We start from the raw sequence: 24203 nt of genomic DNA, 5'->3' as shown, positions 1-24203 counted from the left end.
TTTCTATTTTTAGTAGAGACGGGGTTTCACCATGGTCTCGATCTCCTGACCTTGTGATCCGCCCGCCTCGGCCTCCCAAAGTGCTGGGATAACAGGCGTGAGCCACCGCGCCCGGCCAAATTGCAGATTTTAATCATGTTTCTCTCTCATTTATAGGAGCTCCTATTCAGGGTCTCTTGAATTAGGTTAAAACTTCTGAATGTTTGCTTCAAAGCTTTCCAACATTTTACTTACTTATCTACACTGATTTTCTGTTCCCTCTTCCAACCCCAGTCTTTGTTTTTATCTGGAAAGGAAACGTTTACTCATTGAAAAATGTACCCCTCTCTCTACATCAGAAGATTCACATTCTCTGTGAAATCTTTCTTGTTAATTCTCACTTGGCTTTGTGCTGGCCCCTATTGCCTTAGCAATGCCTCAGTGTCCATGTTCACATACCTCTCCAACATTTGAAATTCATTCTCTGTGTTTTATAGATTTGTTAATCTGTAATTACATTGCATATATTCATTATCCTATTTCTTCTCCAGACTTGAACCTCCTCAACTAACCACCCCCTCAAGGAAGGCATCCAGTGTCCTTAGAACATTCCATAGCTAAATACAATAACCCAATGTGTAAAGAAGGTGGTACATATCATCAAGGTGGATGAAATAAGTCAATTAGAATGGTGAACCGGGAAAAGACACTAAGAAAGTAGGTAAGGATGGAAGACCAAAATGCATTGCACATCATCGAGACCATCAGGAGACATGTCTATGAATTGGTGTGCAGTGAAATTTTCCCCTAAGAAGTGTTTTTAGCTCTTTCACATGCAAGACAATATACATATATCTTGGACTAGGACACAATGACCAGCTCTGTAAAGGGAAGCAGAGGTGTTGAGTCCAATTTCTAACTCCTCCACTGGTTCACTGACTAGGAGATGGTGAGCAACCATCTTCATTCTTCAGTGTTTAATTCTATTTGCAAAATAGGTATTTTCTTTTCTTTGAGACAGAGTTTCACTCTTGTTGCCCAAGCTGGAGTGCAATGGTGTGATCTCAGCTCACTGCAACCTCTGCCTCCCAAGTACAAGCAATTCTCCTGTCTCAGCCTCCCAAGTAGCTGGGATTACAGGCATGTGCCGCCACACCTGGCTAACTGTTTTGTATTTAGCAGAGATGGGATTTCACCATGTTAGTCAGGCTGGTCATGAACTCCTGATTTCAGGTGATCCACCTGCCTTGGTCTCCCAAAGTGCCGGGATTACAGGCATGTGCCACTGTGCCTGCCCAGGTATTTTCATTTTTAAACTCACTGTCTACTTACTCCTACCCAGTTTAATAGCTTGAAATATTTCTAAATTTGAGACTCATAGCACCATTCACCAACTCTACATCTTCACTTGGGTGTGTCTCCTGGACATCTCATATTTAATATCTCTAAAACCAAACTCTTGTTTTTCACTCCCCAAGCTGGCTCCATCCTATTTCAGTAAATGGCAATTCCATCCTTCCAAAAACCTTGATTTTGATCTGTCCCTCATATCTTACATCCAATCTATCAGCAAATGTTACCAGTTTTACCTTCAAAATATATCCAGAATACAACTGCTTCCCATCACCTCCCTAGACCCCACCTTGGCCTAAGCCAATATCATCTTTCACTAAGATTATCACAATAGCCTCTCGACTATTTCCCTGCTTCCACCCTCAGCGCCTACAGTCTACTAAGCTAGCCTTTTGAAAAGGAAAGGCAGATTGTGTTACATCTCTGCTTAAACCCCTACACTGACTTCTCATCTCATTCTGAATAAAATCCAAAGCTCTTTGCATGGAATTCAAAGCTCAACACAGTTTTGTTTTAGAGCTCTTTGAATTTGTCTCATAACACACTCTCCTCTCTCATTTATTCAGCTCCATCCACAGGGGTTCCCTAGAACATGCCAGCCACTTTATCTAATTAGCATTCCATCCCACCACACTTTAGTCACCTACTCTGCTTTATTTTTCTAAACAGCACCTATCATTACCTAACATATTTATTTTTTGTCTTGTCCCACTAGAATATGTCAGGGGGACAAGAATATCTCATGCTCCCACCCATAAGAACAGGGGTGTCATCTGTCTTCTTCACTGTTTTTCCCCAGCACCTAGCACAGAGCTTTTGTATGTAACAACAGTAATTTCTAAGTAGGAAATTCAAAGGCTTTTTTCACTTCATTACAAACAAACAAACAAACGCAGTGGCTCACACCTGTAATCCTAGCACTTTGGAAGGCCAAAGCGGGCAAATCACTTTCTTGAGGTGAGAAGTTCAAGACCAGCCTGGCCAACAGGGCAAAACCCCATCTCTACCAAAAATACAAAAATTAGCTGGGTGTGGTGGTGAGTCCCTGTAGTCCCAGTTACTCGGGAGGCTGAGGCAGGAGAATCACTTGAACCCAGGAGGCAGACTGTAGTGAGCTGAGATGGTGCCACTGAACTCCAGCCTGGGTGACAGAGCAAGACTCTGTCTCAAAAAACAAAAACAAAAACAAAGAAGCAAACAAAAAAACTGTTCTAGTTGCTCAGACACACAGTCTTAAAATAACAAAAATACTTTTAGAATGAAGCTAGATTCCACAGCATCAATCAGGAATTTCCAGTGTAGGAAATGATGAACTACCACGTTCAAACATACAGGCTTTACAGGTGCATCAGAATCACAAGCACGTGGCAGAGTTCATGTGTCCAATTAAGTGAACATTCTTGCTACATGTTCAGCAGCTTATAAACAGATGGTGACCCACACCAGACTGCCTTGATGACTCTGCTTGGAAAAAAGGCATTACGTCACTGACTGGAGAATCTCAAAGCATATGTCCGGGCAGGTGACACACACATAGCTCAGGCTGTGATTGCTAAACCACTTCCACAGCCAAACGAGGAAAACCATCTCATGACCAGCTCTCAGGGGAATTCTCCGAATATGACAGTCACCTCTAACTCCTCTGCCAGCTAAGATTAAGGGGTCTGTGATCAGTGATGTTACACTCCTCAAATGTGCATTTTTTTTTTTTTTTTGAGGCAGAGTCTTGCTCTGTTGCCCAGGCGGGAGTGCAGTGGTGTGATCTTGGCTCACTGCAACCTCCACCTCTCTGGTTCAAATGATTCTCCTGACTCAGCCTCCCGAGGAGCTGGGACTACAGGCGCCCGCCACCATGCCTGGCTAATTTTTGGGGTTTCACTACGTTGGCCAGGTTGGTCTCCAATTCCTGACCTCAGGTGATCCACCCGCGTCGGCCTCCCAAAGTGTTGGGATTACAGGCGTGAGCTACCGCGCCCCGCCTCAAATGTGCATTTGTGATACCTTTTCGTAAATGTTTATTCAAATATTTATTCACGAATAAAGGAAGAAAATGGGATTTGTTTAAATTCAATTTCTAGGACCAAGGCAACCTATTACAGCTGTCCCTAATACTGGACCTCCGGGTTGTCCTCAGTGCCACCTCCTACAGTGTCCTCAAACACCACCCCTACCATACTGAGCCTCCAATCTGTCACCCCCCAAGCAATACTCCCCAACTTTCAACGCCCTAAACAGCTCCTTTGTTATCGCCAAGCACTAGAAACCCCTCGTGTCATTCTTACCCCTAAAGACCGTTCTTGTCACCAATTCCCCATTCAGACTTTCCCTATGAACCGCTCTAAGCGCTCTCAACTATCAGCCACACCCCCAAACAGCCCTCAGTAAGAGCCCTACACTATCAGCCAGACGTTTCCCGCCACCAACGCTCCCGAGACCCCACTCCTGTCACCAGTTCCCCGAACATTCCTTCCTGGGGTCGCAGATACTGCTCACAGACGTCCCCGTAACCAACTTCATCACCTCCGTAGCCTAGGATCCTCCGAGGGGGCCATCCGCTGCCCCGCCCCTTTACGTGCGGCCCGGCCCCTTGGCGCGGCGTCCTGGCAAATAGCGCCGGAAGCCCCGCCCCCGACCGGTTGCTAGGCTCCGACAGCCGGAAGTCCCGCCTGCCGTGTAGTCGCCGCCGTCGCTGCCGCTGCTGCCGTCGTTGTTGTTGTGGTCGGTGCGCTGAGCTCCGCGGCTCCGAGAGCCGGTTCCGTCCCTTTCCCGCCGCCGCCATGAAGTGGATGTTCAAGGAGGACCACTCGCTGGGTAAGCACTTGGCGGTCGGCCCGGCTGCTGGGGGCCGGGGCGGCGGGTGGGCCCCCTCCCCCACTGTGGCGGCCCTGGTTCGGGTGGAGTGGGGCGGATGCCCTGCTCCGGTCTCGAGTCGCCCAGGCCCTGGTGCCTGGGGCAGCCGCCTCCTGACCCCGTGTCACCCTCCGCGGGCCCTGCTGGGAGCAGTAGGGGACAGGACCGCGGCCGCGGGGACGCCGGAACCAGGGCCTGGGCTGTGCGCAGGGCGCAGGAGGAGGAGGGCCGGGGGCCGGAAACCGACCGGGGGGCAGGCCCAGCCGTCAGCCCTGTTTGTTTCTCCCACAGAACACAGATGCGTGGAGTCCGCGAAGATTCGAGCGAAATATCCCGACAGGGTTCCGGTGAGTGTGTGGACTCTCCGCCCCCTCACCTCGCTGTCACCTCTGTCGTCTGGGACCCGTAATAGGCCCCAGGCCATTCAACAGTTGACAAGTTGAGATTCCAGTCCCAGTTAATAGTAACTGACAGGCCAGACTCGGATGAGGCGTCCCAGGGCCGGGGCGTGAGGGGCTCGGGCTGGTGCTGTTCAGGGTGTCTCAGTGCTGAATCTCCCGATCTAGGCCAGCGAGCCGTCTGCAGCCTCGGGGCTCCCTGGCCAATTATGTAAGGAACGATGTTCTAGGACAGGGCAACAGGTCACTGCCACTTTTGGGAATGGTGGTGGAGGGAGACTGTCACTTTGGTCTTGGAAGTGGTACTTGAGTCTCAGGACGTTCATCTTTTACTTTGAGCCTCCATCTTTACCTAACTTCTAGCTCCGTTACCTCACCTTGACCCTGTCATCCTTGCCTGACCAAAATAATGTGAAAAGCCGCTGAAAACCCTTCTGCCATGTTTTCTTCTTAGTCAATAATAAATATGATGTTATATTTCTTCCATGGTTGGAGAGACAGTTTTGTAATCCTTATTAATTTTTAATGGACATTAAGGCCTGTTATTGTAGCTCTTTGCTTGTGAATAATTCGTCTCAGGAAAGGAGTAGGAGGGACGGATTTGAAACTTGTTCAGAGAGGAGCAACAGGCCAAATGAAGAGCTTGGTTCTTGGCTGGCTGAAATTCCAGGCATTCCCATTAGTCCATCCGTTCTTGTCTCCTGTGTTCCTTGGGAACACAGTAGTGTTTCCTGTAGTGTGAAGGTGGATCCATTCTGGGGTCCTAGAGTAACGGACCATGGATGAAATCCTCCCCAGATACTCTTAGGTCTGCCCAGATAAAATGTGGAAAAGCTTAGTAGTAAGGGTTGCATTTCTCTTACATAATTGACCACAGAAAAGCACTTACCGTTTCCCTGTAACACATTTATATCAATTCTTAATCTCCAGAGCGTGTGGTTTATTAAGCCAAAGACATATTTTCTCCTGCTATGCAGTTTCCCACCCACCTCCTTGCCCACACTCTGTTAGTCAGCTCCTCAGCCATGTGAGGCCAGAGCCTCCCTTTAGGAAACGCAGTCCTGACCTCTCTTTACTTTCCCAGGTGATTGTGGAAAAGGTCTCAGGCTCTCAGATTGTTGACATTGACAAACGGAAGTACTTGGTTCCATCTGATATCACTGTGGCTCAGTTCATGTGGATCATCAGGAAAAGGATCCAGCTTCCTTCTGAAAAGGCGATCTTCCTGTTTGTGGATAAGACAGTCCCACAGTCCAGGTGAGAGGTGTTTACTAGATGGGCCCTCTGGTATTAGACATCTGGTTGGCTGCTTACGAAACTCCAAACCTTTGGAAGTCTGAAAACTCTTAGGGGTCCTGACTAGAAATCTGTATTTTGTGCTCCCTGACATCAGGGGCTCCAGGAAAATAATGGCTGCAATACATAAGAGTGCATTTTGGATTCAGAAAATAGAACAAGGCCTGGTCTTTAAAAAAAAAAATGAAACTCAGCCTAACATCTCCAAGAATCTTTTAAAACAGTTGAGAACTTATTTAGTCTTAAGCTGTAGGTAGAACTGAGGCCTGAAATGAGGTTTTCTTTCCCGAAGGCAGTCCTGGCACGCTCCTCCACTGGGAGCCTGTGGGCCCTGCTGAGGCTCACTCAGTTAATCATCCAGTTTGCTTGCTTCCAAACTTGGTCAACTCTTTGACATTGTAAGTGTCTATAGCTGCCTGATCCTCAAGTCTGACAAAATGACTGCTGCACAGTAAAGGGCTCTGAAGTCTTTTTATAGACTCATACCTCCCTTGGTAGCACCTGCTTTGACTGTCAGACTATTGTGCTGCCTGGAAGCAATCTTTGGGACTGTAACTTGTGGCCTGAATGTAGGCAGAGGCATTAGAATTCCCCTTTTCTGTGTATTTGATAGCCCAGCTTTAGTCCCCTGTGGAAAGAGGAAAATGGAGGGGCTCCGTCTGACATCCTAGTCAGTCCTTTCCCATTACTGAGTGGGTAGTTTTAGGCCCTGATCCAGATTCTGGCCCCCACCTCTCCCCTGAGTGTGAGTTCCTGGCCACATCTTATCTTAGTGACCCAATGTAGGTTTCATATACCACCCCCAGAAGTAATACTTCTAAAAGTGAAGGCTTTCAGAAGCCCTGGAAACTAGCCCAATGTTGCCCACATAGGTTCCTGTTGAAAATCCTTGAAGACTCCAGAAGAGGCCTCTGCCAAATTCCAGTTACTTACTTCTGTTAAAGGTGGAAAGCTCTGGCTATTTTTTGGTCTGATTTCCTCTTTCCCAGTGTCCTCCACCTCCACTTCCTGGTGTCTGATAGAAAGGCAGGGGAGAAATGGAAGCTCCCTCCCTAAGGCCAGCGTTCAACCTGAGGAGACAGCCCAGGCCTGCCCACTGGACACCACTGGTCTGCCACAGCTGTAGCTCTGGAAGCTGTGGTGTTGCTTGAGGTGATCTTGTCACCCAAAGGGCTCTTCCAACCTTCCTTCCTAGGCCTCTGGGCTGTGTCTTCACCTGGGAAGGAAGCCTTGGGCATCCTTGGTTACCCTGGGCTTTCCTTAAGGTGTTTGGGGAGGTAATCTTCTTTCATAACATCTGCAACTTCTGCAGAGTCTTGGTGACCCTGTGTTTCCTACTTCCCGGAGGTGGTGGCTCAGTGGGAGAAAGTAAGTGACTAGGATCTATGGCATTGAGTTTATTTTCCTCAATTCTGATTCTCTGGTTCTTCTCAAAGGAAATGAAGCAGGTTTCTGGAGACCTTCAGATTACTCAGATGGCTCCACAGTAATCTGGCAATTAAAATGGCTACAGGTCTTATCAACTTCCCCTCCCCCATTATTCCTGAGATAGAAATAGAATTGGAAATGAAAAATGATTTTTCAGGGCAGCAGAGACTGCTTCAACCCATTTTCTCTCCAAGTCCCGTTTTCCTTTCCAGTGTGGTGAGAATCAACCCTAAAGCAGATTAAGATTACACTAGTAACTCAAGTCAGGATTTTAGGGCCGAGTAACCAGAAATCCAAGTCCTGACCCTTCAGGATTTAGTCACCATCTAGGACCCTTTTGCCCAGGCTGTCAGCTCTTTTGGCCCCAGTTAATGACTGTCACCCTACATTTAATGCAACTGTTCATTTTGGGGCTTTATTCTCAGAAAATTTTTTTTTTTTGAGACAGATTCTCACTCTGTTGCCCAGGTTGGAGTGCAGTGGTGCAATCTCAGCTCACTGCAATCTCTGCCTCCTAGGATCAAGTGATCCTCCCACCTCAGACTCCCTAATAACTAGGATGGGACCACAGGTGTGTGCCACCACACCGGGCTAAAAATACAAATTTGTTTCTAAACAAAAGAGGCTTGTGACATCATTGGGCTTTATGCAAATGTAAATCAGCCATAAACATAAACAAAAAGTGCCACAAGGTCCTTCCTAAAGCTGGCTATGATTCAGCTTCACCATCTCTTCCCAAGACAATTTGCAGCCTCTTCCTCAGGTCTTTTCAGCCTCCTTAGGGAAGCATGGAGCCTCTCTTAACCTTCATGCAGTGCTTGCTGGCTTCAAAGAGTGGCTGGGGAAATTAGAGAAGGGATGAATTCAAGCCTGCAGGAGCCCTCCCTCTCCGATGACTGACTGGTCTGCATGAAGATCAATTATGTCTGAGGCTGAAGGGGAGTAAGTTCTCAGTTATTTCTGCCTTGGAGTGGAAAACAGGCGGTCACCATGTAAAGTGTCATGATTTTTATTTAGAGTAGTTAGTATTAAATATTGATTCTATAAATAGAGACAGAGGCAAGTCCCTAAGTTTTACTTCCTAAATTCAAGTTCTTGTTTCATTTAAAGAAAAGGGAATCACAATGGCCTTTTCCCATTTAGCGTTGGAAAGTTGAACTCTCTGCTTAGGTGCCTGCATCAAGAATCAGGCCAAAAACGGAAGGGGAACCATGCCTTTGTTCAGACACAACTTCAGAAAAAACATCAGTGTACAGGTTTCCTACTCATGGCCTTAGAGGGGAACTCAGACCTGGCAGTCAATGGTCTTTGGTCTTTGTTTATTTAGAACATAGATAAGAGTCTTGCTAATCCTCTGTTTAAAATAGAAACAGGAGTATATCATTAAATAAAATATCTCTAAGATACTATTTTTTGTTGTTGTTGAGATGAGGTCTTGCTCTGTCACCCTGGCTGGAGTGCAGTGACACAGTCTTAGCTCACTGCAGCCTTGAACTCCTGGGCTTGAGCAGTCCTCCCACCTCACCAGGTTGGTCTCAAACTCCTGGCTACAGGTGATCCTCCTGCCTTGGCCTCCCAGAGTGCTGGAATTATGGGTGTTACCCACCACACCTGGCCAGATATTATAATTTGACATTGGGAAACCTGTGCTGTTTAAGAATATGGTGTTTATTTGCTTCTGGATCTTAAAGAGATCTTCAGTAAAAGGAAGCTGTGATGTCTTGGAAATGAAAAGTGATTATCAGGGCAACGAAGACTGCTTCAAAGCCATTTTCTCTCCAAGTCCCATTTGCCTTTCCAATCTGCTGAGAATCCACCCTAAAGCAGCTTATACCAGTAACCCAAGTCAGGATTTTAGGACAGAGTAACAAGAAATCCAAGTCCTGACCCTTCAGATCCCAATTAATGACTTCACCCCACACTTATTCATCCTTTATTTAGAAATGTGCTTAAAGCACTTGGATCATTTCTGGGTAAATACTTAAGGACAGGACATTTTTTTTTTTTTTTTTTTTTTGAGACGGAGTTTCACTCATGTCGCCCAGGCTAGAGTGCAGTGGCACGATCTCGGCTTACTGGAGGCGGATTCTCCTGCCTCAGCCCCCGAGTAGCTGGGATTACAGGCGACCACCACCACGCCTGGCTAATTTTTTTTGTATTTTTAGTAGAGACGGGGTCTCTACTAAATACAATATGGAGTCTCACCATATTGACCAGGCTGGTCTCTAACTCCTGACCTCAGGTGATCTGCTGACCTTGGCCTCCCAAAGTGCTGGGATTACAAGCGTGAGCCACTGCTCCCGGCCTAGTTGTTCCTTTTTATCAGATAAATATGTGCTGTCCTATGCCGGGCGTGGTGGTGGTCGCCTGTAATCCCAGCTACTCTGGAGCTGAGGCAGGAGAATCGCTTGAAGCTGGGAGGAGGAGGTTGTAGTGAGCTGAGATCGCACCACTGCACTCCAGCCTGGGCGACATGAGTGAAACTCTGTCTCAAAATCAAAACAAAAAAAGGAACAACAACCAGTGGTTAATCTTTATATTTTGGAATCTTGAGGAGCATCAGGGCCTTATTAACTTTGACTGTGAAGCCAGTGCCTCTCCAGGATTGACAGTAGTGGTCATTGCCCTTCCACCTCCTACCACCTATCCTGCCCTACTGGAGAAGAGATAATCCAAGGTCCAGTGGAAGCACATGGGCTCCAAAGCAGATGGGTGCCCAGGTGTGCTCATCAGCCCAGCCAATTCATGAGTCAGTGTAGACCCCACAGCCTCCATGACCTGCCCTTGGTTGGGGTGAACGCAGGTTCTCTAGGGATTGGGCATCCACATAGTTCTAGGTCAGCCTCTCCCAATGCATAGAGCTGTTGAGTAGCATAAACTGATGTCTGTCTAGAGTCACATGGCCATTCCTGATGTGGATCCTGCTGTAACTTTCCCTTTTTTATTGCACAGTTTCTCCACTGGAGAAATGGTTTTGCCTGGATCTGTGTCCTTCAATGGAGGGGTTGGGGAGAGGGCTTTAGGGGCAGTTTAAGTTCGTTTTCACACAGTACTTCAGGGTCCCACTTCACCTGAGATTCGCTCCATAGCTTGAATCTACCACTGGCTTTACCCATTTTTTTCCTCGCCAGACTCAGAGCTTGGAAGGTGGCAGTGCCTCTGTACTCAGAGCAGCATCTTTCTCAGATGAATGCATGTGATACTTGATGCCACAGGGTGTGCATTTGTGTTAGGGACTGTAGGCCATCTTCAGTGTTTTCTACAGCCACCTCCCAGCAACTTAGGCAGCAAGGCTTGGAGCTGCAGTGCTGCTTGCGAGTTGTCAGGGCATCCAGCAAGCCTGTGCAGCTTAGCTGGATAGATGCATTAGAGCTGCCTCCGTGCTTCAGGATCCTCAGGCATCCTAGCCTGCTTAGTGCTGTGTATAGCTCAGGCCTCCAAATTCTGAGGGAGAAGTTTATCTTCTCAGAGGTTTGTGGAATGTGTCCCCAAACTGACACACCAGCCTTCTGCTAATAGACTGCCTGCTAGTGAGGGTTGCATTTTGTCTCTCTGCACTTCCATTTGAATATCCTTTTAATGGGACTTTTAAAAAATGAGTTAATTTTTTTTTTAAGTCTATTTGTGGCCCAGCTCATTTTGGCTGCAGGCCAAGTTATTCTGACTCTGCATGTATGCAGTCCGATCCCATAAGTGCTGTTTTCAAATCAGTCTTGCTTCATGAGACCCAGTAAAGCCTCAAAATTAGATGCATGTTCAGCATTGAGCATTGTTAGTTACCAAGTTCCTTGCCCAAGGGGTATCCTGACTATAAGGACACAGTGCTACTGCCAACTAAGTTTCCACATGAGGTTGTGTGTCAGAAAAGGGGAAATATTGGATTCTTAAGTCATTAGGCCCTAAGGCATCTAGTTGTCAAATTACAAGATGTGAAGGAGAGAGCCCTAAGACCTTGCTGCTCAGCATGTGATGCAGAGACTGGCAGCAGTCGCCTTACCTGGGAGCTTGATGTTCCGATGATTGGTAGCAACATTTGTATGAGAAGCACTGTTCTAAGGAAGATCTCTGCAGAAGGTACAAGGACTCTAATGTTAGGTCATCAGAACAGATCTAGCTGTTTGGACATTTGGAGGCAGCAAACCATGGTGGTCTCCTAGTTTTTTGACCTGGAGTGAATTTAGAATCTCTGTGCCTCAGTTTTCTTATCTATGAACTATGGATTATGGTACTATCTACCTCATAAGGTTGTTTTGAGGATAAAGAGTTAACATATGTAATGTATGAGCAGTGCTTCGCACATACACGTTGCCATTATAGTTAGGATTTTTACTGTCAGCTTCTGTAGCTACCGGGGCACTGCTTAAACAGATTGATGAACCCGTTTTACTTAAAAGACAATGGAATCTAAAGCCAGAAAGGAATGAAAGCCACATGATTGTGGGCCTCTTCTCCTGCCGAGTCAGGGCTCAGTGTCTCAGGACGTGCCTTCAACAGTAGCGGTCCAGTGGTCATTGTTCACCATGGATAGCATACACAGGCCTGGGGGTGGGCTGCTGGTGTTTATGAAGCTCCTCAAATGTTTCTAATGTAGCAACGGGATTTAGAATCATTGTATTAGGGCTTCTAACTTGCTAGAAAAAGAGCAGAACTTAGTCTGTTTGGGACCAAACTTGACAAAGGCAGTATGGGGCGACTCTGAATTGCACACAATGTTCCCTACTGCATCTAAACCCATCTGGTAATGGCAGTGGGGAGATGTTATGACAGTTGTCATCAGGGTCACTCTGGACACTTGGACAAATGGAGTAAAGAGTTGTGGCAGTAGCTGTAGTTGTTTTCCCATTAGCCTCATTCTGAGGAGTTTCAGAGGAAAGTGGGGTTATTCTCTGGGCCTTCTCAACCACCAGGGTAAAAATCTTGGGACACTCAGCTTTTGTTCAAGCCCTTCTGCTAGTTTCTGGCTTGTCATTTCACTTCCTGGCTCGTCACTCTACTTCCTAATCACATAGCTTTTAAAGATGACCCTCCCTTCTCTCCCACAACAAAAGGTCAAGCATCTTCCTTCTCAACCTGGCTGCACATGGAATCGTCTTAGGCATTTAAAAAATATGCTGATGAGGCTGGGCATGGTGGCTCATGCCTGTAATCCAGCACTTTGGGAGGCAGAGGTGGGTGGATCACCTGAGGTCAGGAGTTCAAGACCAGCCTGGCCAACACGGTGAAATCTCACCTCTACTAAAAAAAAAAATAATTTAGCTGGGCGTGGTGGTATGCACCTGTAATCCCAGCTACTTGGGAGGCTAAGACATGAGACTTGCTTGAACTGGAAGGTAGGGGTTGCAGTGAGCTGAGATCCTGCCACTGTACTGCAGCCTGGGCGACAGAGCAAGACTCTGTCTTAACAAAACAAAACATAGTGATGATTTCGTTGGTCTGGGTAGCGCTTGGGCGTGGAGATGTTTTTAAAGCTCTCCAGTAAGATTCTGATGCGCAGCCAAGGCTGCGGCCCACGGCTGCAGGTGTTGTTCCTCCCTCTACCCACTGCCCCCTAAGTCCTGTCCTGGGGCAGTGCTGTCAGTAGAAATGGATGCAAGCCACGTATGTAATTTAAGCATTTTGTAGTAGCCACATTAAAAAAATAAAACCAGTTGAAATGTAACTTTTTTTTTTTTTTTTTTGAGACAGTTTTGCTCTCGTTGCCCAGGCTGCAGTGCAGTGGCACGATTTTGGCGCACTGCAGCCTCCACTTCCCAGGTTCAAGCGATTCTCCTGCCTCAGCCTCCCGAGTAGCTGCGCCACCACGCCTGGCTACTTTTGTGTTTTTAGTAAAGACGGGTTTCACCATGTTGGTCAGGTTGGTCTCAAACTCCTGACCTCAGGTGATGCGCCCACCTTGGCCTCCCAAAGTGCTGGGATTACAGGCGTGAGCCACTGTGCCTGGCGGAAATTAATTTTAATGATATATTTTATTTGACCCAGTATATACATAATTTTATCATTTCAGCATGTAATCAAAATAGAGCTATTTTGCTGCATTTTGATACTAAGTCTGAAATCTTTTTTATGTTTTACACTGCACATCCCAATTCAGATGAGCCACATTTTCAAGTGCTGAATGCAGCTAGTGGCTACTGTGTTGTAGCAGCGATACAGGACATTTCAGTCATAGCAGAAATTTCTGTTGAACAGTTCTGTTCCAGGGAGTCCTTATTTTACAAATTCCAGGCTAAGAGATCCTCACAGGGAGCACCGTTTTTATTGTACAAGATGCCGATGACAGGTTGTTTCATATTCATAATCAGCCTTCCCCCACATTGTTACTTAATAATTCTCATCTACCCACACAACCATCGGAGCTAAGCTTGCAAATGGGGCAGGAAGAATAAGAAAAAAAACTCAAAACCTCCCCCTTCATAAATGTGGTATTCGTCCATGTTTACATGGAGGTCCCACTCAGCTCTTGAGGAGCAAAGCAGCAGGTGGGGCAGTCACTGCTTCCTCAGGTTGAGGCCTTGGACTGCTCCTTATCTTCCCCACTGGCCCTTGGTTATGAGTCCCCCTTTTAAGGATCTGTTGTGACCGACCTATCTGGGCTAGTGACCTCAGATGTCTTAGACTGAGCATCTTACTACTGTTTCTGGTTGACCCCTCCACTCATGGTCTTAACACATTTGCACCTCCTCTCATCTCAGAGAGTACAGTCACGGGGCAGAGCTTGCATAGGGATCCAGGTGTTACTAGTCTTACTCTGGAGCTGGTCCAGCTCAGTTTCATGGCACAGAACTAGATTAGGTCTCCACTGTGCAGTCTGTTTTACCACTTAGGGAAAGCCAGCTTTCCTACCCACACACGTTTAGTTTGAAGACTATCTATTTTTGGAAGGTTCTTTGGGAGGTTGGGCAGGCTTCTTTGGATCCCAGATACATTTACAGCTTTTTGCATTAAGTGTGCGGAAAATAACTTCTCTTTGATGATGGTGATACAGATCTTTGGGGGCACAGGGGTTTAGCTGGGGAGCTTCTATGATAATGAACCCAAACTACTCTTCCTTGCTAGGGTCCTTTACCCACACAGAGGTGAGCCTTTCAGGTTTTTCATTTTGCTTAGTTTCTTCTCTCCTCCTTGGTATTCATGTGTTAACCAGCCAAAGTCCCCTGAAGGAGCTGGCTTCTTTAAAGGATTTACTTGGGAGGATGTCAAATGGCTTTGTCTTCTGCAGACTTCATTTATTTTAATCTTTTTATGGCTCCTTTCTCTTTCTTTAAAACAGGATTATAAGCACACAGCAGGTACTGACACCTGAAGTCTTTTTACTAAATTCCTATCCTCAGGCCATCCTTTTTCTCCTGAAACCTGGACTCCAATTTTCAATGATTTTTTTTTGTTTTTCTCTTTCAAGCCTAACTATGGGACAGCTTTACGAGAAGGAAAAAGATGAAGATGGATTCTTGTATGTGGCCTACAGCGGAGAGAACACTTTTGGCTTCTGAGGGCCATTGCTGGGCTAGGTGCACCGTAACTGCTTGTGTATCTTGTAAATAGCCAGCCATTTTCAGTTATTATACCAGAACCTCTTCACATAGACCTATTAGTGCATTTGTAACTGGATTTATTTCTTAATATATTGGAAGGTTTTGTTTCCTTAGATTAGTAAATTATCATACAGAGTTTTATTTTGAGTTGTTCTTTCTGTGCACTGTCCTCATGGCTGTATTATCCAGGAAACTTGTCCTTCTGGAAATCATATTTAATGATATTTCTATATCAAAGTGAGGTAGGCGCGGTATTAAAGTGAAAGGGAAGGTGATACATTTATTCTGGGTTATGCTTGAAGTGTTAGATGGCTAAGTATTAAAATTATCCAAATTAAATCCTTAGCAGTCAGAACACTTGCTTCACTAGAATATGCCAACTGCCAATCATGTTGGACTGAGCTAATTTGTTCCTCTTTCTGAAACTATTAAGGTAAATAATTAACAATAAAAATTATCTCATAAAGGCATTGCACTGTGGCCATGTCCTTTATTCACCTCCTTTTGGATGGGTCAGGGAAGAGGCTCCTGCATCTGGCAGGTCAGGAAGAGGGCTTGTGGAGGTCATGGCTGCACATCCTGGGACCGGGAGCCGTGGCCAGGCTCATAAGGAGAGACACTGTTTTGAATAACTAATATGTTCACGTGATTGAGGAGCAGGACAGTACAAAAAGGTATACACCGAGGCGGCTTGCTCCCGCCAGCTTCCTGACACCTCTGCCCTTTTTGGGAAATTACTTTTACTGGCTTCTTGTTTCTTTTCAGTATTTTAAAAGTAAATAGGATAATTTAAAGGATAGTATAATAACATAGTAAAAAGGATAATTAAATATGAATACATATCCTTACTGTCTTTTTTTTTTTTTTTTTTGAGGCAGAGTTTTGCTCTTGTCATCCAGGCTGGAGTGCAGTGGTGCAATCTCAACTCCCTGCAACCTCCACCTCCCGGGTTCAAGCGCTTCTCCAGCCTTGCCTCCTAAATAGCTGGGATTACAGGCATGTGCCACCATGCCTAGCTAACTTTGTATTTTTAGTAGAGATGAGGTCTTACCATGTTAGCCAGGCTGGTCTCAAACTCCTGACTACAGGTGATCCACCCACCTCAGCCTCCCAAAGTGCTGGGATTACAGGTGCCCACCACTACACCTAGCTTGTTCTTTTTCTTTTATCTTTTTTTTTTTTTGAGATGGCGTCTCGCTCTGTTGCCCAGTGGCATGATCTCGGCTCACTGCAAACTCTGCCTCCTGGATTCACACCACTCTTCTGCCTCAGCCTCCTGAGTAGCTGGGACTATAGGCGCCCGCCATCACGCCCAGCTAATTTTTTTGTATTTTTTTTTTTTAGTAGAGACGGGGTTTCACCGTGTTAGCCAGGATGGTTTGGATCTCCTGACCTCTTGATCCACCTGCCTTGGCCTCCCAAAATGCTGGGATTACAGGCGTGAGCCACTGTCCCCAGCCTCTTCTTTTTCTTATACAAAGAAAACATATACTTCTACCTACATTGCTTTCTTTCATTTAACATTATATTTTAGTGATCTTTCCGTATCACTTCTGTGCATCCTTTTAATGTTCCTGCGTTCTTTAAGGTACTGCTTTCTACTCCCTTCTTCCTAAAAATCAAGATTAGATTTATCTATGCCCATGAGTTTCATTTCTCACAATTAGTATAGATGTGTAGGCTTGCTAGGACACAAATACATTTGAGAGGAAATGCTTAGTTACTTTCTTAAATCTTCTGCAGACATACTGTGTTGGTGGCTAGAGCACTACACAGACAAGAATGGAGAAACCAGGTATGTCCCAGCAGTCTAAGAACATGTAATTAAAATGACTCACACTTTCCATTGGGGAAGAAACAAAGACCTTTAACTTTATTTTACCAAATTATTTAAGTAGCTCATCCAAGCTCTCTACTGATGTCACCTTTTCAGTTGGGATCAGAGGAAACATTCTTAATTTGTTACAAACATCTTGTTGGGTCTTTACCAAACTTGAGCTAATAAAATCTGTTTCTCTTTGCTGATAGTTTCACACTAAAAGCAGTTAGACACTGACCTCAGAGTGAGCAAGTAAAGGGAAAGCGAGCTCTGTGTTACTAAAGAATCTTATTTGCAATGACATACTCCCAATTCAAACTGGCCTTAGCATTAAAAAGGCAGTTTATTCTTTCGCCTCTCAGAGGGATGGTTCACTGGCTTGAAGTGTAGCTAGAACCAGGGATCAAATAATAACATTAAAACTCCATCTCTTGGTTTTGTTTTTCTCTGTGTTCTCCATGTGATGGCAAAGATGGCCCCATCTTTGGAGTTGCTTAGCAACTCCAGTGGAAGGAAGAACATCTTTTCTGAGAGCACTAACAAAAGTCCCTGAGAGGTCTCTGGCCTTGCTTGGACTACCAAGCAGCCCTGCTTGGGGCAGAGAATGGTGAACCTCTGCCTAAACATATGAACAGAAATAGGATTTTACAGAAATGGAGGAGGGGTGGCTTCCCAAAGGCATTTTGATTTATTTGTTTCACAACCACAAACCCACAAATGCAACCGAGAAGAAAATAGCTAAAGAGAAGAAAACCAAAAGGCAAGTATCGCTGAAGCCAATCGTGGTTTTTTTTTTTTGTTGTTTGTTTGTTTTTTGAGACAGAGTCTTGCTGCGGTCGGCCTGGGCTGGAGTACAATGGCACAATCTCAGCTCACTGCAAACTCCACCTCCCGGGTTCCAGCAATTCTCCTGCCTCAGCCTCCCGAGTGGCTGGGATTACAGGTGCACGCCACCATGCCTGGCTAATTTTTGTATTTTTAGTAGAGACAGGTTGCACCGTGTTGACCAGACTGGTCTTGAACTCCCGACCTCAGGTGACCCACCCATCTCAGCCTCCCAAAGTGTTGGGATTACAGGCATGAGCCACCGTGCCCAGCCATGTTTTTATTTTAAGTAATTTATAGTTAGCACTTACTAAGCACCCTCTAGATACCAGATGATTTACATACATTATCACAATCTTCAACAAGCCACCGTAAGATAGGTAGTGAAGTTTCCACAGCCACATGACTACCGAGAGGCAGAACTGAGACACTAAGTGAAACTGAAGAAGAATGACGTGGTTGGCAATGTCAAATCATTTCATGATGTTGTTTTTTTCTATTTATAATGTGCCTGGGAGGACTCTGGCCTTGCTTGGCGTACCAAACAGCCCCACTTGGAGCAGGGACTGGTGGGAGGGAACGGTGAAACCTTCTTAACCATGTAAATGTAGGATTATACAGAATCCTACAGAATAGGATTAACCATGCTGCATACTAGGGCACAAATACAAATAAAGTACTATCCTGTCTTCCAGGAGGTTTCCGTCTGGCGGTAAACCAACATGTAAAGAATAATTACAAAGCAGTGTTGTAAGTGCTGTAGCAGAAGTACTGGAACAGAGGCCGGAGTAGCTATCGGCTACAAAACAAACCATTGAAGAAAGCAGCACCTATTTGGAATATCAGTCAATAAAAGTGGATTTGTCAATTTTGCCTTTAAAATGTAACATCTAAGTGAAGATTTAAAAAGTTAAAAAAAAAAAAAAGCATATATTCTTCCCCCAAACCCTAATCCTCAAAGACACTAGACTTGTAAAATTGTACAGATGAATTTTATCAAACTAAGGGACCCCTTTCTTAAACTGTTTCAGAGATTAGAAAATGAATAATTATATTCATTTTGAGACTTAAAATCTCAGTGTTAAAACTTTATAAAGATGGTATAAGAGAAAAAGTTATAGCTTTGTCTCATCAACATATAAAAATCATATATATATATTTAAAAGAGATGGGGTCTCACTGTTACACAGGCTGGAGTGCTGTGCTGTGATCACAGCTCACTGTAGCTTCGAATTTCTGGGCTCAAGTGATCCTCCCACCTCAGCCTCCTGAGTAGTGCCTGGCCCCCATGTTTAAAATATAACAGCAATGGCCTGAAAAATGAACTGGATGACCCATGACTCTATAACGGTTATATATGAAAAAACAGATTCCTATATTACACATAAATTCAAGGTGGATTAAATATCTGAATATGAGACGGCCTGGTGGCTCACACCTGTATTGCCAGCACTTTGGGAGGTTGAAGTGGAAGGATCCCTTGAGGCCAGGAGTTTGAGCCCTGGGCAATATAGTGAGACACTGTCTCTACAAAAAATTCAAGAATTAGCTGGGCCCGGTGGTGCATGCCTATAGTCCCAGCTACTCAGGAGGCTGAAGTGGGAAGCTCAAGCAATGAGCCCAAGGAGTTTAAGGTTGCAGTGAGCTCTGATTGCACCACTGCACTTCAGCCTGGGTGACCCTGTTGCAAAAAACAAAAACAGGCTGGGAACAGTGGCTCATACCTGTAATCCCAGCACTTGGGAGGCCGAGGTGTGTGGATCACTTGAGGTCAGGAGGTCAAGACCAGCCTGGCCAACATGGTGAAACCCTGTCTCTAGGGCGGGGCATGGTGGCTTACGCCTGTAATCCCAGCACTTTGGGAGGCCGAGGCAGGCAGATCACAAGGTCAGGAGATCAGACCATCCTGGCTAACACTGCAAAACCCCATCTCTACTAAAAATACAAAAAATTAGCCGGGCGTCATGGCACACGCCTGTAGTCCCAGATACTTGGGAGGCTGAGGCAGGAGAATTGCTTGAACCTGGGAGGCAGAGGTTGCAGTAAGCTGAGATTGCGCCACTGCACTCCAGCCTGGGTGACAGAGTGAGGCTCTGTCTTGGAAAAAAAAAAAAAGAATAAAGAATAAAAAGAAAAGAAAAGAAAAACCCTGTCTCTACTAAAAATTAAAAAGCCAGACGTGGTGGTGTAATCCCAGCTACTGGGGAGGCTGAGGCAGGAAAATCTTTTGAACCTGGGAGGTGGAGGTTGCAGTGAGCCGAGATCACCGACTCTCAAACAACAACATCAAAACAACAACAATAAAAACAAACCACCCAGTAGAAAAATGGGCAAAATACTTTTAAACTGAGATTAGAAAAAAGGAATAACCACAAATTCATTTTGAGACTTACAAAATCTCAATGTTAAAACTTTATAAAGACAACATGAAGCCATGCACAGTGGCTCACGCCTGTAATCCCATCCCAACACTTTGGGAGGCCAAGGTGGCAGGATCAATTGAGCTCAGTTTTTAAGGCCACAGTGAGCTATAATCATGCCACTTTACTCCAGCCTGGGTGACAGAGTGAAACCCTGTGTCCAAAACAAAACAAAACCCACAAAAACAAAAAGACAGTGTAAGAGAAAAAAAATTATAGCTCTCATTTATCAACATAGATAAAGTTTTTATTTTTTTCAAGAGATGGAGTCTCGCTCTGCCACCCAGGCTGGAGTACAGTGGCGTGGTCATAGCTCACTGCAGCCTCAAATTCATGGGCTCAAACAATCCTCCTTCCTCAGCCTCCCAAAGTGCTGGCCAGGCTTAAGCTACCATGCCCGGTCTAGCATTTAGATCTTTAATTCACTTTAAATTTATTTTATGTATAATTAATATAGGAATCTACTTTTTTCATATGTATATAATCATTATTTTGTTAATTCCCACAAAAGAGAAAACCTAACAGGTCAGTAAACAAAATTCTTAACATCATTCAAGACCACTGTCATTGTACCAACTCTAGAATGTGCCATTCACAAAGACTAAACTGTGAACAGTGCCTCCTAGAGTTGTGTGGTGTCTACACTGTGTTATTGGTGGCCTTGTAAAAATCTAAAGGAAACTATGAAATATAACTTCATCAAATTGGCCGAAATTAAATTTTCAACAAATGAAATGCTGGTGAGGATGTGAGACATCTAGAATTGTCGTAAATGGCTGTTGTGTACGTAAACTGGTACCATCACTTTGGTAAAAAGTTTGACACTGTATCTAGTGAAGTTGAAGGTGCCTGTAATCCATGGCTTAGCGAGTTTCACTTCTAGGTATATATTCCAGAAATATCCCTACATGTGTATAAGAGACATGTAGAAGAGTGATCATTGCAACCTTGTTTCAACAAAAAATTGGAAACCAACTAAATGTCCACCACAGGAGAATGGAGAGATACGTGGCATATTTATACAAAGGAATACTGTATAGCAGTTGAAATAACTAGAGCCACATGTGTCAACATAAATAAATCTCCAAAACAGTACTGATAATGAAAAAAGCAAGAGGCAGAAGTATATTCAGCATGATCCATTTCTATAAAGTTTAAAAATTTGCAAAACAATTATATTTATTGCTTATAGATATAAACTTAGGTAATAAAAGTATAAACCATGCAAGGGAATGAAACATCAACTTCAGGATGGTGGTTCCCTAATGGAGGGAGGGAAATGGGATCAGGAAAGGGTAAATATGGGGTTTCAAACACTAGTCATGTTTTCTTCAAAAAGTAAAAACCTGATGCAAAGATAGCAAAATGTTTACTGTTGGGTGGTGGGTTTTTTTTTTTTTTTTTTTTTTTTAAAGACACAGGGTCTCACTATATTGCCCTGGCTGGTCTTGAATTCCTGGGCTCAAATGACCCTTGCACCTTGGCGTCCTGAGTAACTTGGATTACAGGCACATATCACCATGCCCAGCTTCTTTTTACTTTTATGTTTGAAATATTTCATAACTTTTGTTTTAAGTTACACCAGTGAGAATAGAAATTGGGTCCTTCTCAAAGGACAGCATGTGGCTGCCTCCATTTCTCACTTCCTCTTCCCTCCTCAGCTCAAGATAGGCAAGCTTCTACCCCTCCACTTCTCTGCCCCAGAGTTTGCTAGGCTTACCAAAATAACCTTGTCCCCCCACCCACCCTGTGGATACTAGCCACCACACCCAGCTAATTTTCATAATTTTTTTTGTAGCAATGGGGTGTCACTATGTTGCCCAGGCTGGTCTCAAACTCCGGCCTCAAGGGATCCTCCCCAGCACCTGGCCACTTTTTTTTTTTTTTTGGCACCAATCTTCTTTGCCTGTCTTTAATATATTCTATACTTTACATTATTTCCAGGATGTTTCTCCTGGAAGCTCCTAATTGTCTTTCTCCTGATTTTCCTCTGGTCTCTCAGTCACTCTCGTTTCTATGCTTTTCTACCTGCTCCTGAAGTCTCCATTTCCCCAGGGTTCCCTCCTCACCAGTGTCCCCTCTTCTCCATCTGCACATTCTCTGTAGATGACTTCATCTAACCCATGTCTTTGATGACTCCAAAATTTTTATCTCAATCCCATCTCTCTCCTGAGCACTAAACCAGTCCCTCTAAATGCCTACTCTAGGCCCTTATCCTGCCAAAATCTTAACCTCTGAAACTGGGTACATCTCTGCCTACATCTCCTGGCCCCCCACAAAACCAGCTCCTCTTCCTGGTCTCCTTTCACATCCATGGCATAACGTTCCATTCTGTCACCAACATGATGACCTGGGAGTCATCCTCAACCACTCCCTCTTCCGCTCCTCTGCCTGTTTCTGAAGTCAGTCCCTCCCTGTGGTTCCTCAAGCCCGTTGCCTGGGCCTCATCATTTCTCTTGAAGTTACTACAGTAATTCCCTAACTATGGTCTCCTCACCACCATCCCTGCTCCTGCAGTCTGTTCTTGCTACAGCAAAGAGTTATCTTTCTAAAATGTAACTTCATCTTAGCACCCATCTCTCAAAATCCCTGAAGTGCAGAGTGGTCAGGATAAAACTATTCTCCTTTGCGAGGCACTCAGAGTCCTCCCTGCTGTGACCTTCAGCCTCATCCCCAGCGTCTCCCATACTCCACTAGCCCAGCCATGCTGTGCTATCACCTCTAGCCTTTATGATGTTTCTCCACTGCAAATACCCTTCCCTCTAAACTGTCCCCACATGTACCCCCAGTTCTTCTTGCTTGCTGTCCACTAATATTTCCCCTTCACCAGTTCTTTGCTAAGAACGCTGCACCCTTCTCCCAGGTTGGGTATGAGACCTTTGTCACAGTCATCCTCACACTGCGCTCCTCCATTGCAAAGTCACTTGCCCATCTTCCTTTAGTCAGGAGCAACATGAGGACTCTCCCTTATCCTTGTACCCCAGGTGCAGAGCAAAATGCCTGGCACATCGATGGCATCCAGGAGGTGTATGACTGCTCTTACGTGGAACTGAGAGCCTGCTTAACAAGCACCGACACGTCTTACTTTTGCAGCAGCAGCTGAAACACGCTGGCCACGAAGAGGTCTTAAGGCAGGCTCGTGCAATCCCAAAGGTGGCCAGAGGATCTCTTTCAAGGAGAATTTGGAGGGAGGCAATATAAATGTTCTTACTCTCAAAACACTTATTCTTCATTAAACAGAAAAAAGGAAAGCCTTAAAATGTACAACTTGATTCCCTTTTTCATCTTTATTTCTTATGGTTTGGATATTTGTCCCTGTCCAAATCTCATATTGAATTGTAATCCTAAATGCTGGAGGTGAGGCCTTGTGGGAGGCGTTGGATCACGGGGCAGATCCCTCATGACTTGGTACTGTCTTTGTGATAGTTCTCACAATATCCGGTCGTTCCAAGGTATGTGGCATCTCCCTCCACTCTCTCTCTTGCTCCTGCTTTCACTATGTGAGACGCCTGCTCCCACTTTACCTTCCATTATGAGTAAAGCTTCCTGAGGCCTCCCCAGAGGCAAATGCTAGCACTGTTTCCTCTACAGCCTGCAGAACTGTGAGCCAATTAAACGTCTTTTCTTTTTTTTCTTTTTTTTTGAGATGGATCTCACTCTGTCACCCAGGCTGAAGTGAGTGGCGAGATCTCAGCTCACTGCAACCTCCACGTCCCAGGTTCAAGTGATTCTCCTGCCTTAGCCTCCCAAGTAGCTGGGATTACAGGTGTCCACCACCACGCCTGGCTAATTTTTTTTGTATTTTTAGTAGAGATGGCGTTTCACCATGTTGGTCAGGCTGGTCTTGAACTCCTGACCTCCAGGATCCACCGGCCTTGGGCTCTCAAAGTGCTAGGATTACAGGTGTAAGCCACTATGCCCAGCCAAATGTCCTTTCCTATAAATTACCCAGTCTCAGCTATTTCTTTTTGGCAATGCAAGAACGGCCTAACATACCTAAAACCAATCCTGGTGGCTGACACTGAGGAAGCAAAGCCACAGTTAGGTAGGAGGATCCACATACACCTCTGTGATCAACAGCTTTGCTCCTTCACCTGGAGCTGTTGCTTCCCAGTGTGGGATGGAGGGGTGTAGACAAACACATGTGCAGACACCTGGTGTGCAGCATGACACTCTACAAACATCTGCCCAATAGGCTTGTCCCGAGGACAGTCATGTTTATTAGCAAAAGCTCTGGAAATTGGGACTAGCAAATTGGAAGGAGTCACTTAGAAGCTGGCAGACAGACGACCTTGGCTGGAGT

General features: G+C 45.2%; 1 protein-coding gene across 2 annotated transcripts; it reads left to right on the top strand.

Moving 5' to 3' along the window:
- The first annotated feature begins 3979 nt into the window (after positions 1-3979).
- On the top strand, positions 3980-15306 carry GABARAPL2 (GABA(A) receptor-associated protein-like 2). 2 transcript variants are annotated; one of them, XM_011990113.1, is made up of 4 exons: positions 3980-4143; positions 4474-4529; positions 5665-5837; positions 14704-15306. In XM_011990113.1, exons 1-4 carry the CDS (start codon positions 4110-4112, stop codon positions 14792-14794), a joined length of 354 nt encoding a protein of 117 aa, XP_011845503.1. In that variant the 5' UTR covers positions 3980-4109; the 3' UTR covers positions 14795-15306. The 2 variants fall into 2 exon arrangements, with proteins under 2 accessions (XP_011845503.1, XP_011845502.1); XM_011990112.1 differs by having other exon boundaries at positions 4006-4143; positions 14575-15306.
- Positions 15307-24203: the final 8897 nt, after the last annotated feature.

The sequence above is a fragment of the Mandrillus leucophaeus genome, unplaced genomic scaffold (genome assembly GCF_000951045.1).
Source record: "Mandrillus leucophaeus isolate KB7577 unplaced genomic scaffold, Mleu.le_1.0 Scaffold37, whole genome shotgun sequence".
NCBI classification, from domain to species: Eukaryota; Metazoa; Chordata; class Mammalia; order Primates; family Cercopithecidae; genus Mandrillus; species Mandrillus leucophaeus.
Note: the sequence above shows the minus strand (reverse complement) of the source record. Positions and strands in the feature narration are given on the sequence as shown.

Excerpts from the sequence above, each read along its gene's own strand:
- GABARAPL2 (XM_011990112.1), top strand. The coding sequence starts at position 4,110 with ATGAAGTGGATGTTCAAGGAGGACCACTCGCTGG. Across the intron at positions 4,144-4,473 it reads CAAGGAGGACCACTCGCTGG|AACACAGATGCGTGGAGTCC; the intron begins GTAAGCACTTGG and ends TTTCTCCCACAG. Across the intron at positions 5,838-14,574 it reads AAGACAGTCCCACAGTCCAG|GATTATAAGCACACAGCAGG; the intron begins GTGAGAGGTGTT and ends TCTTTAAAACAG.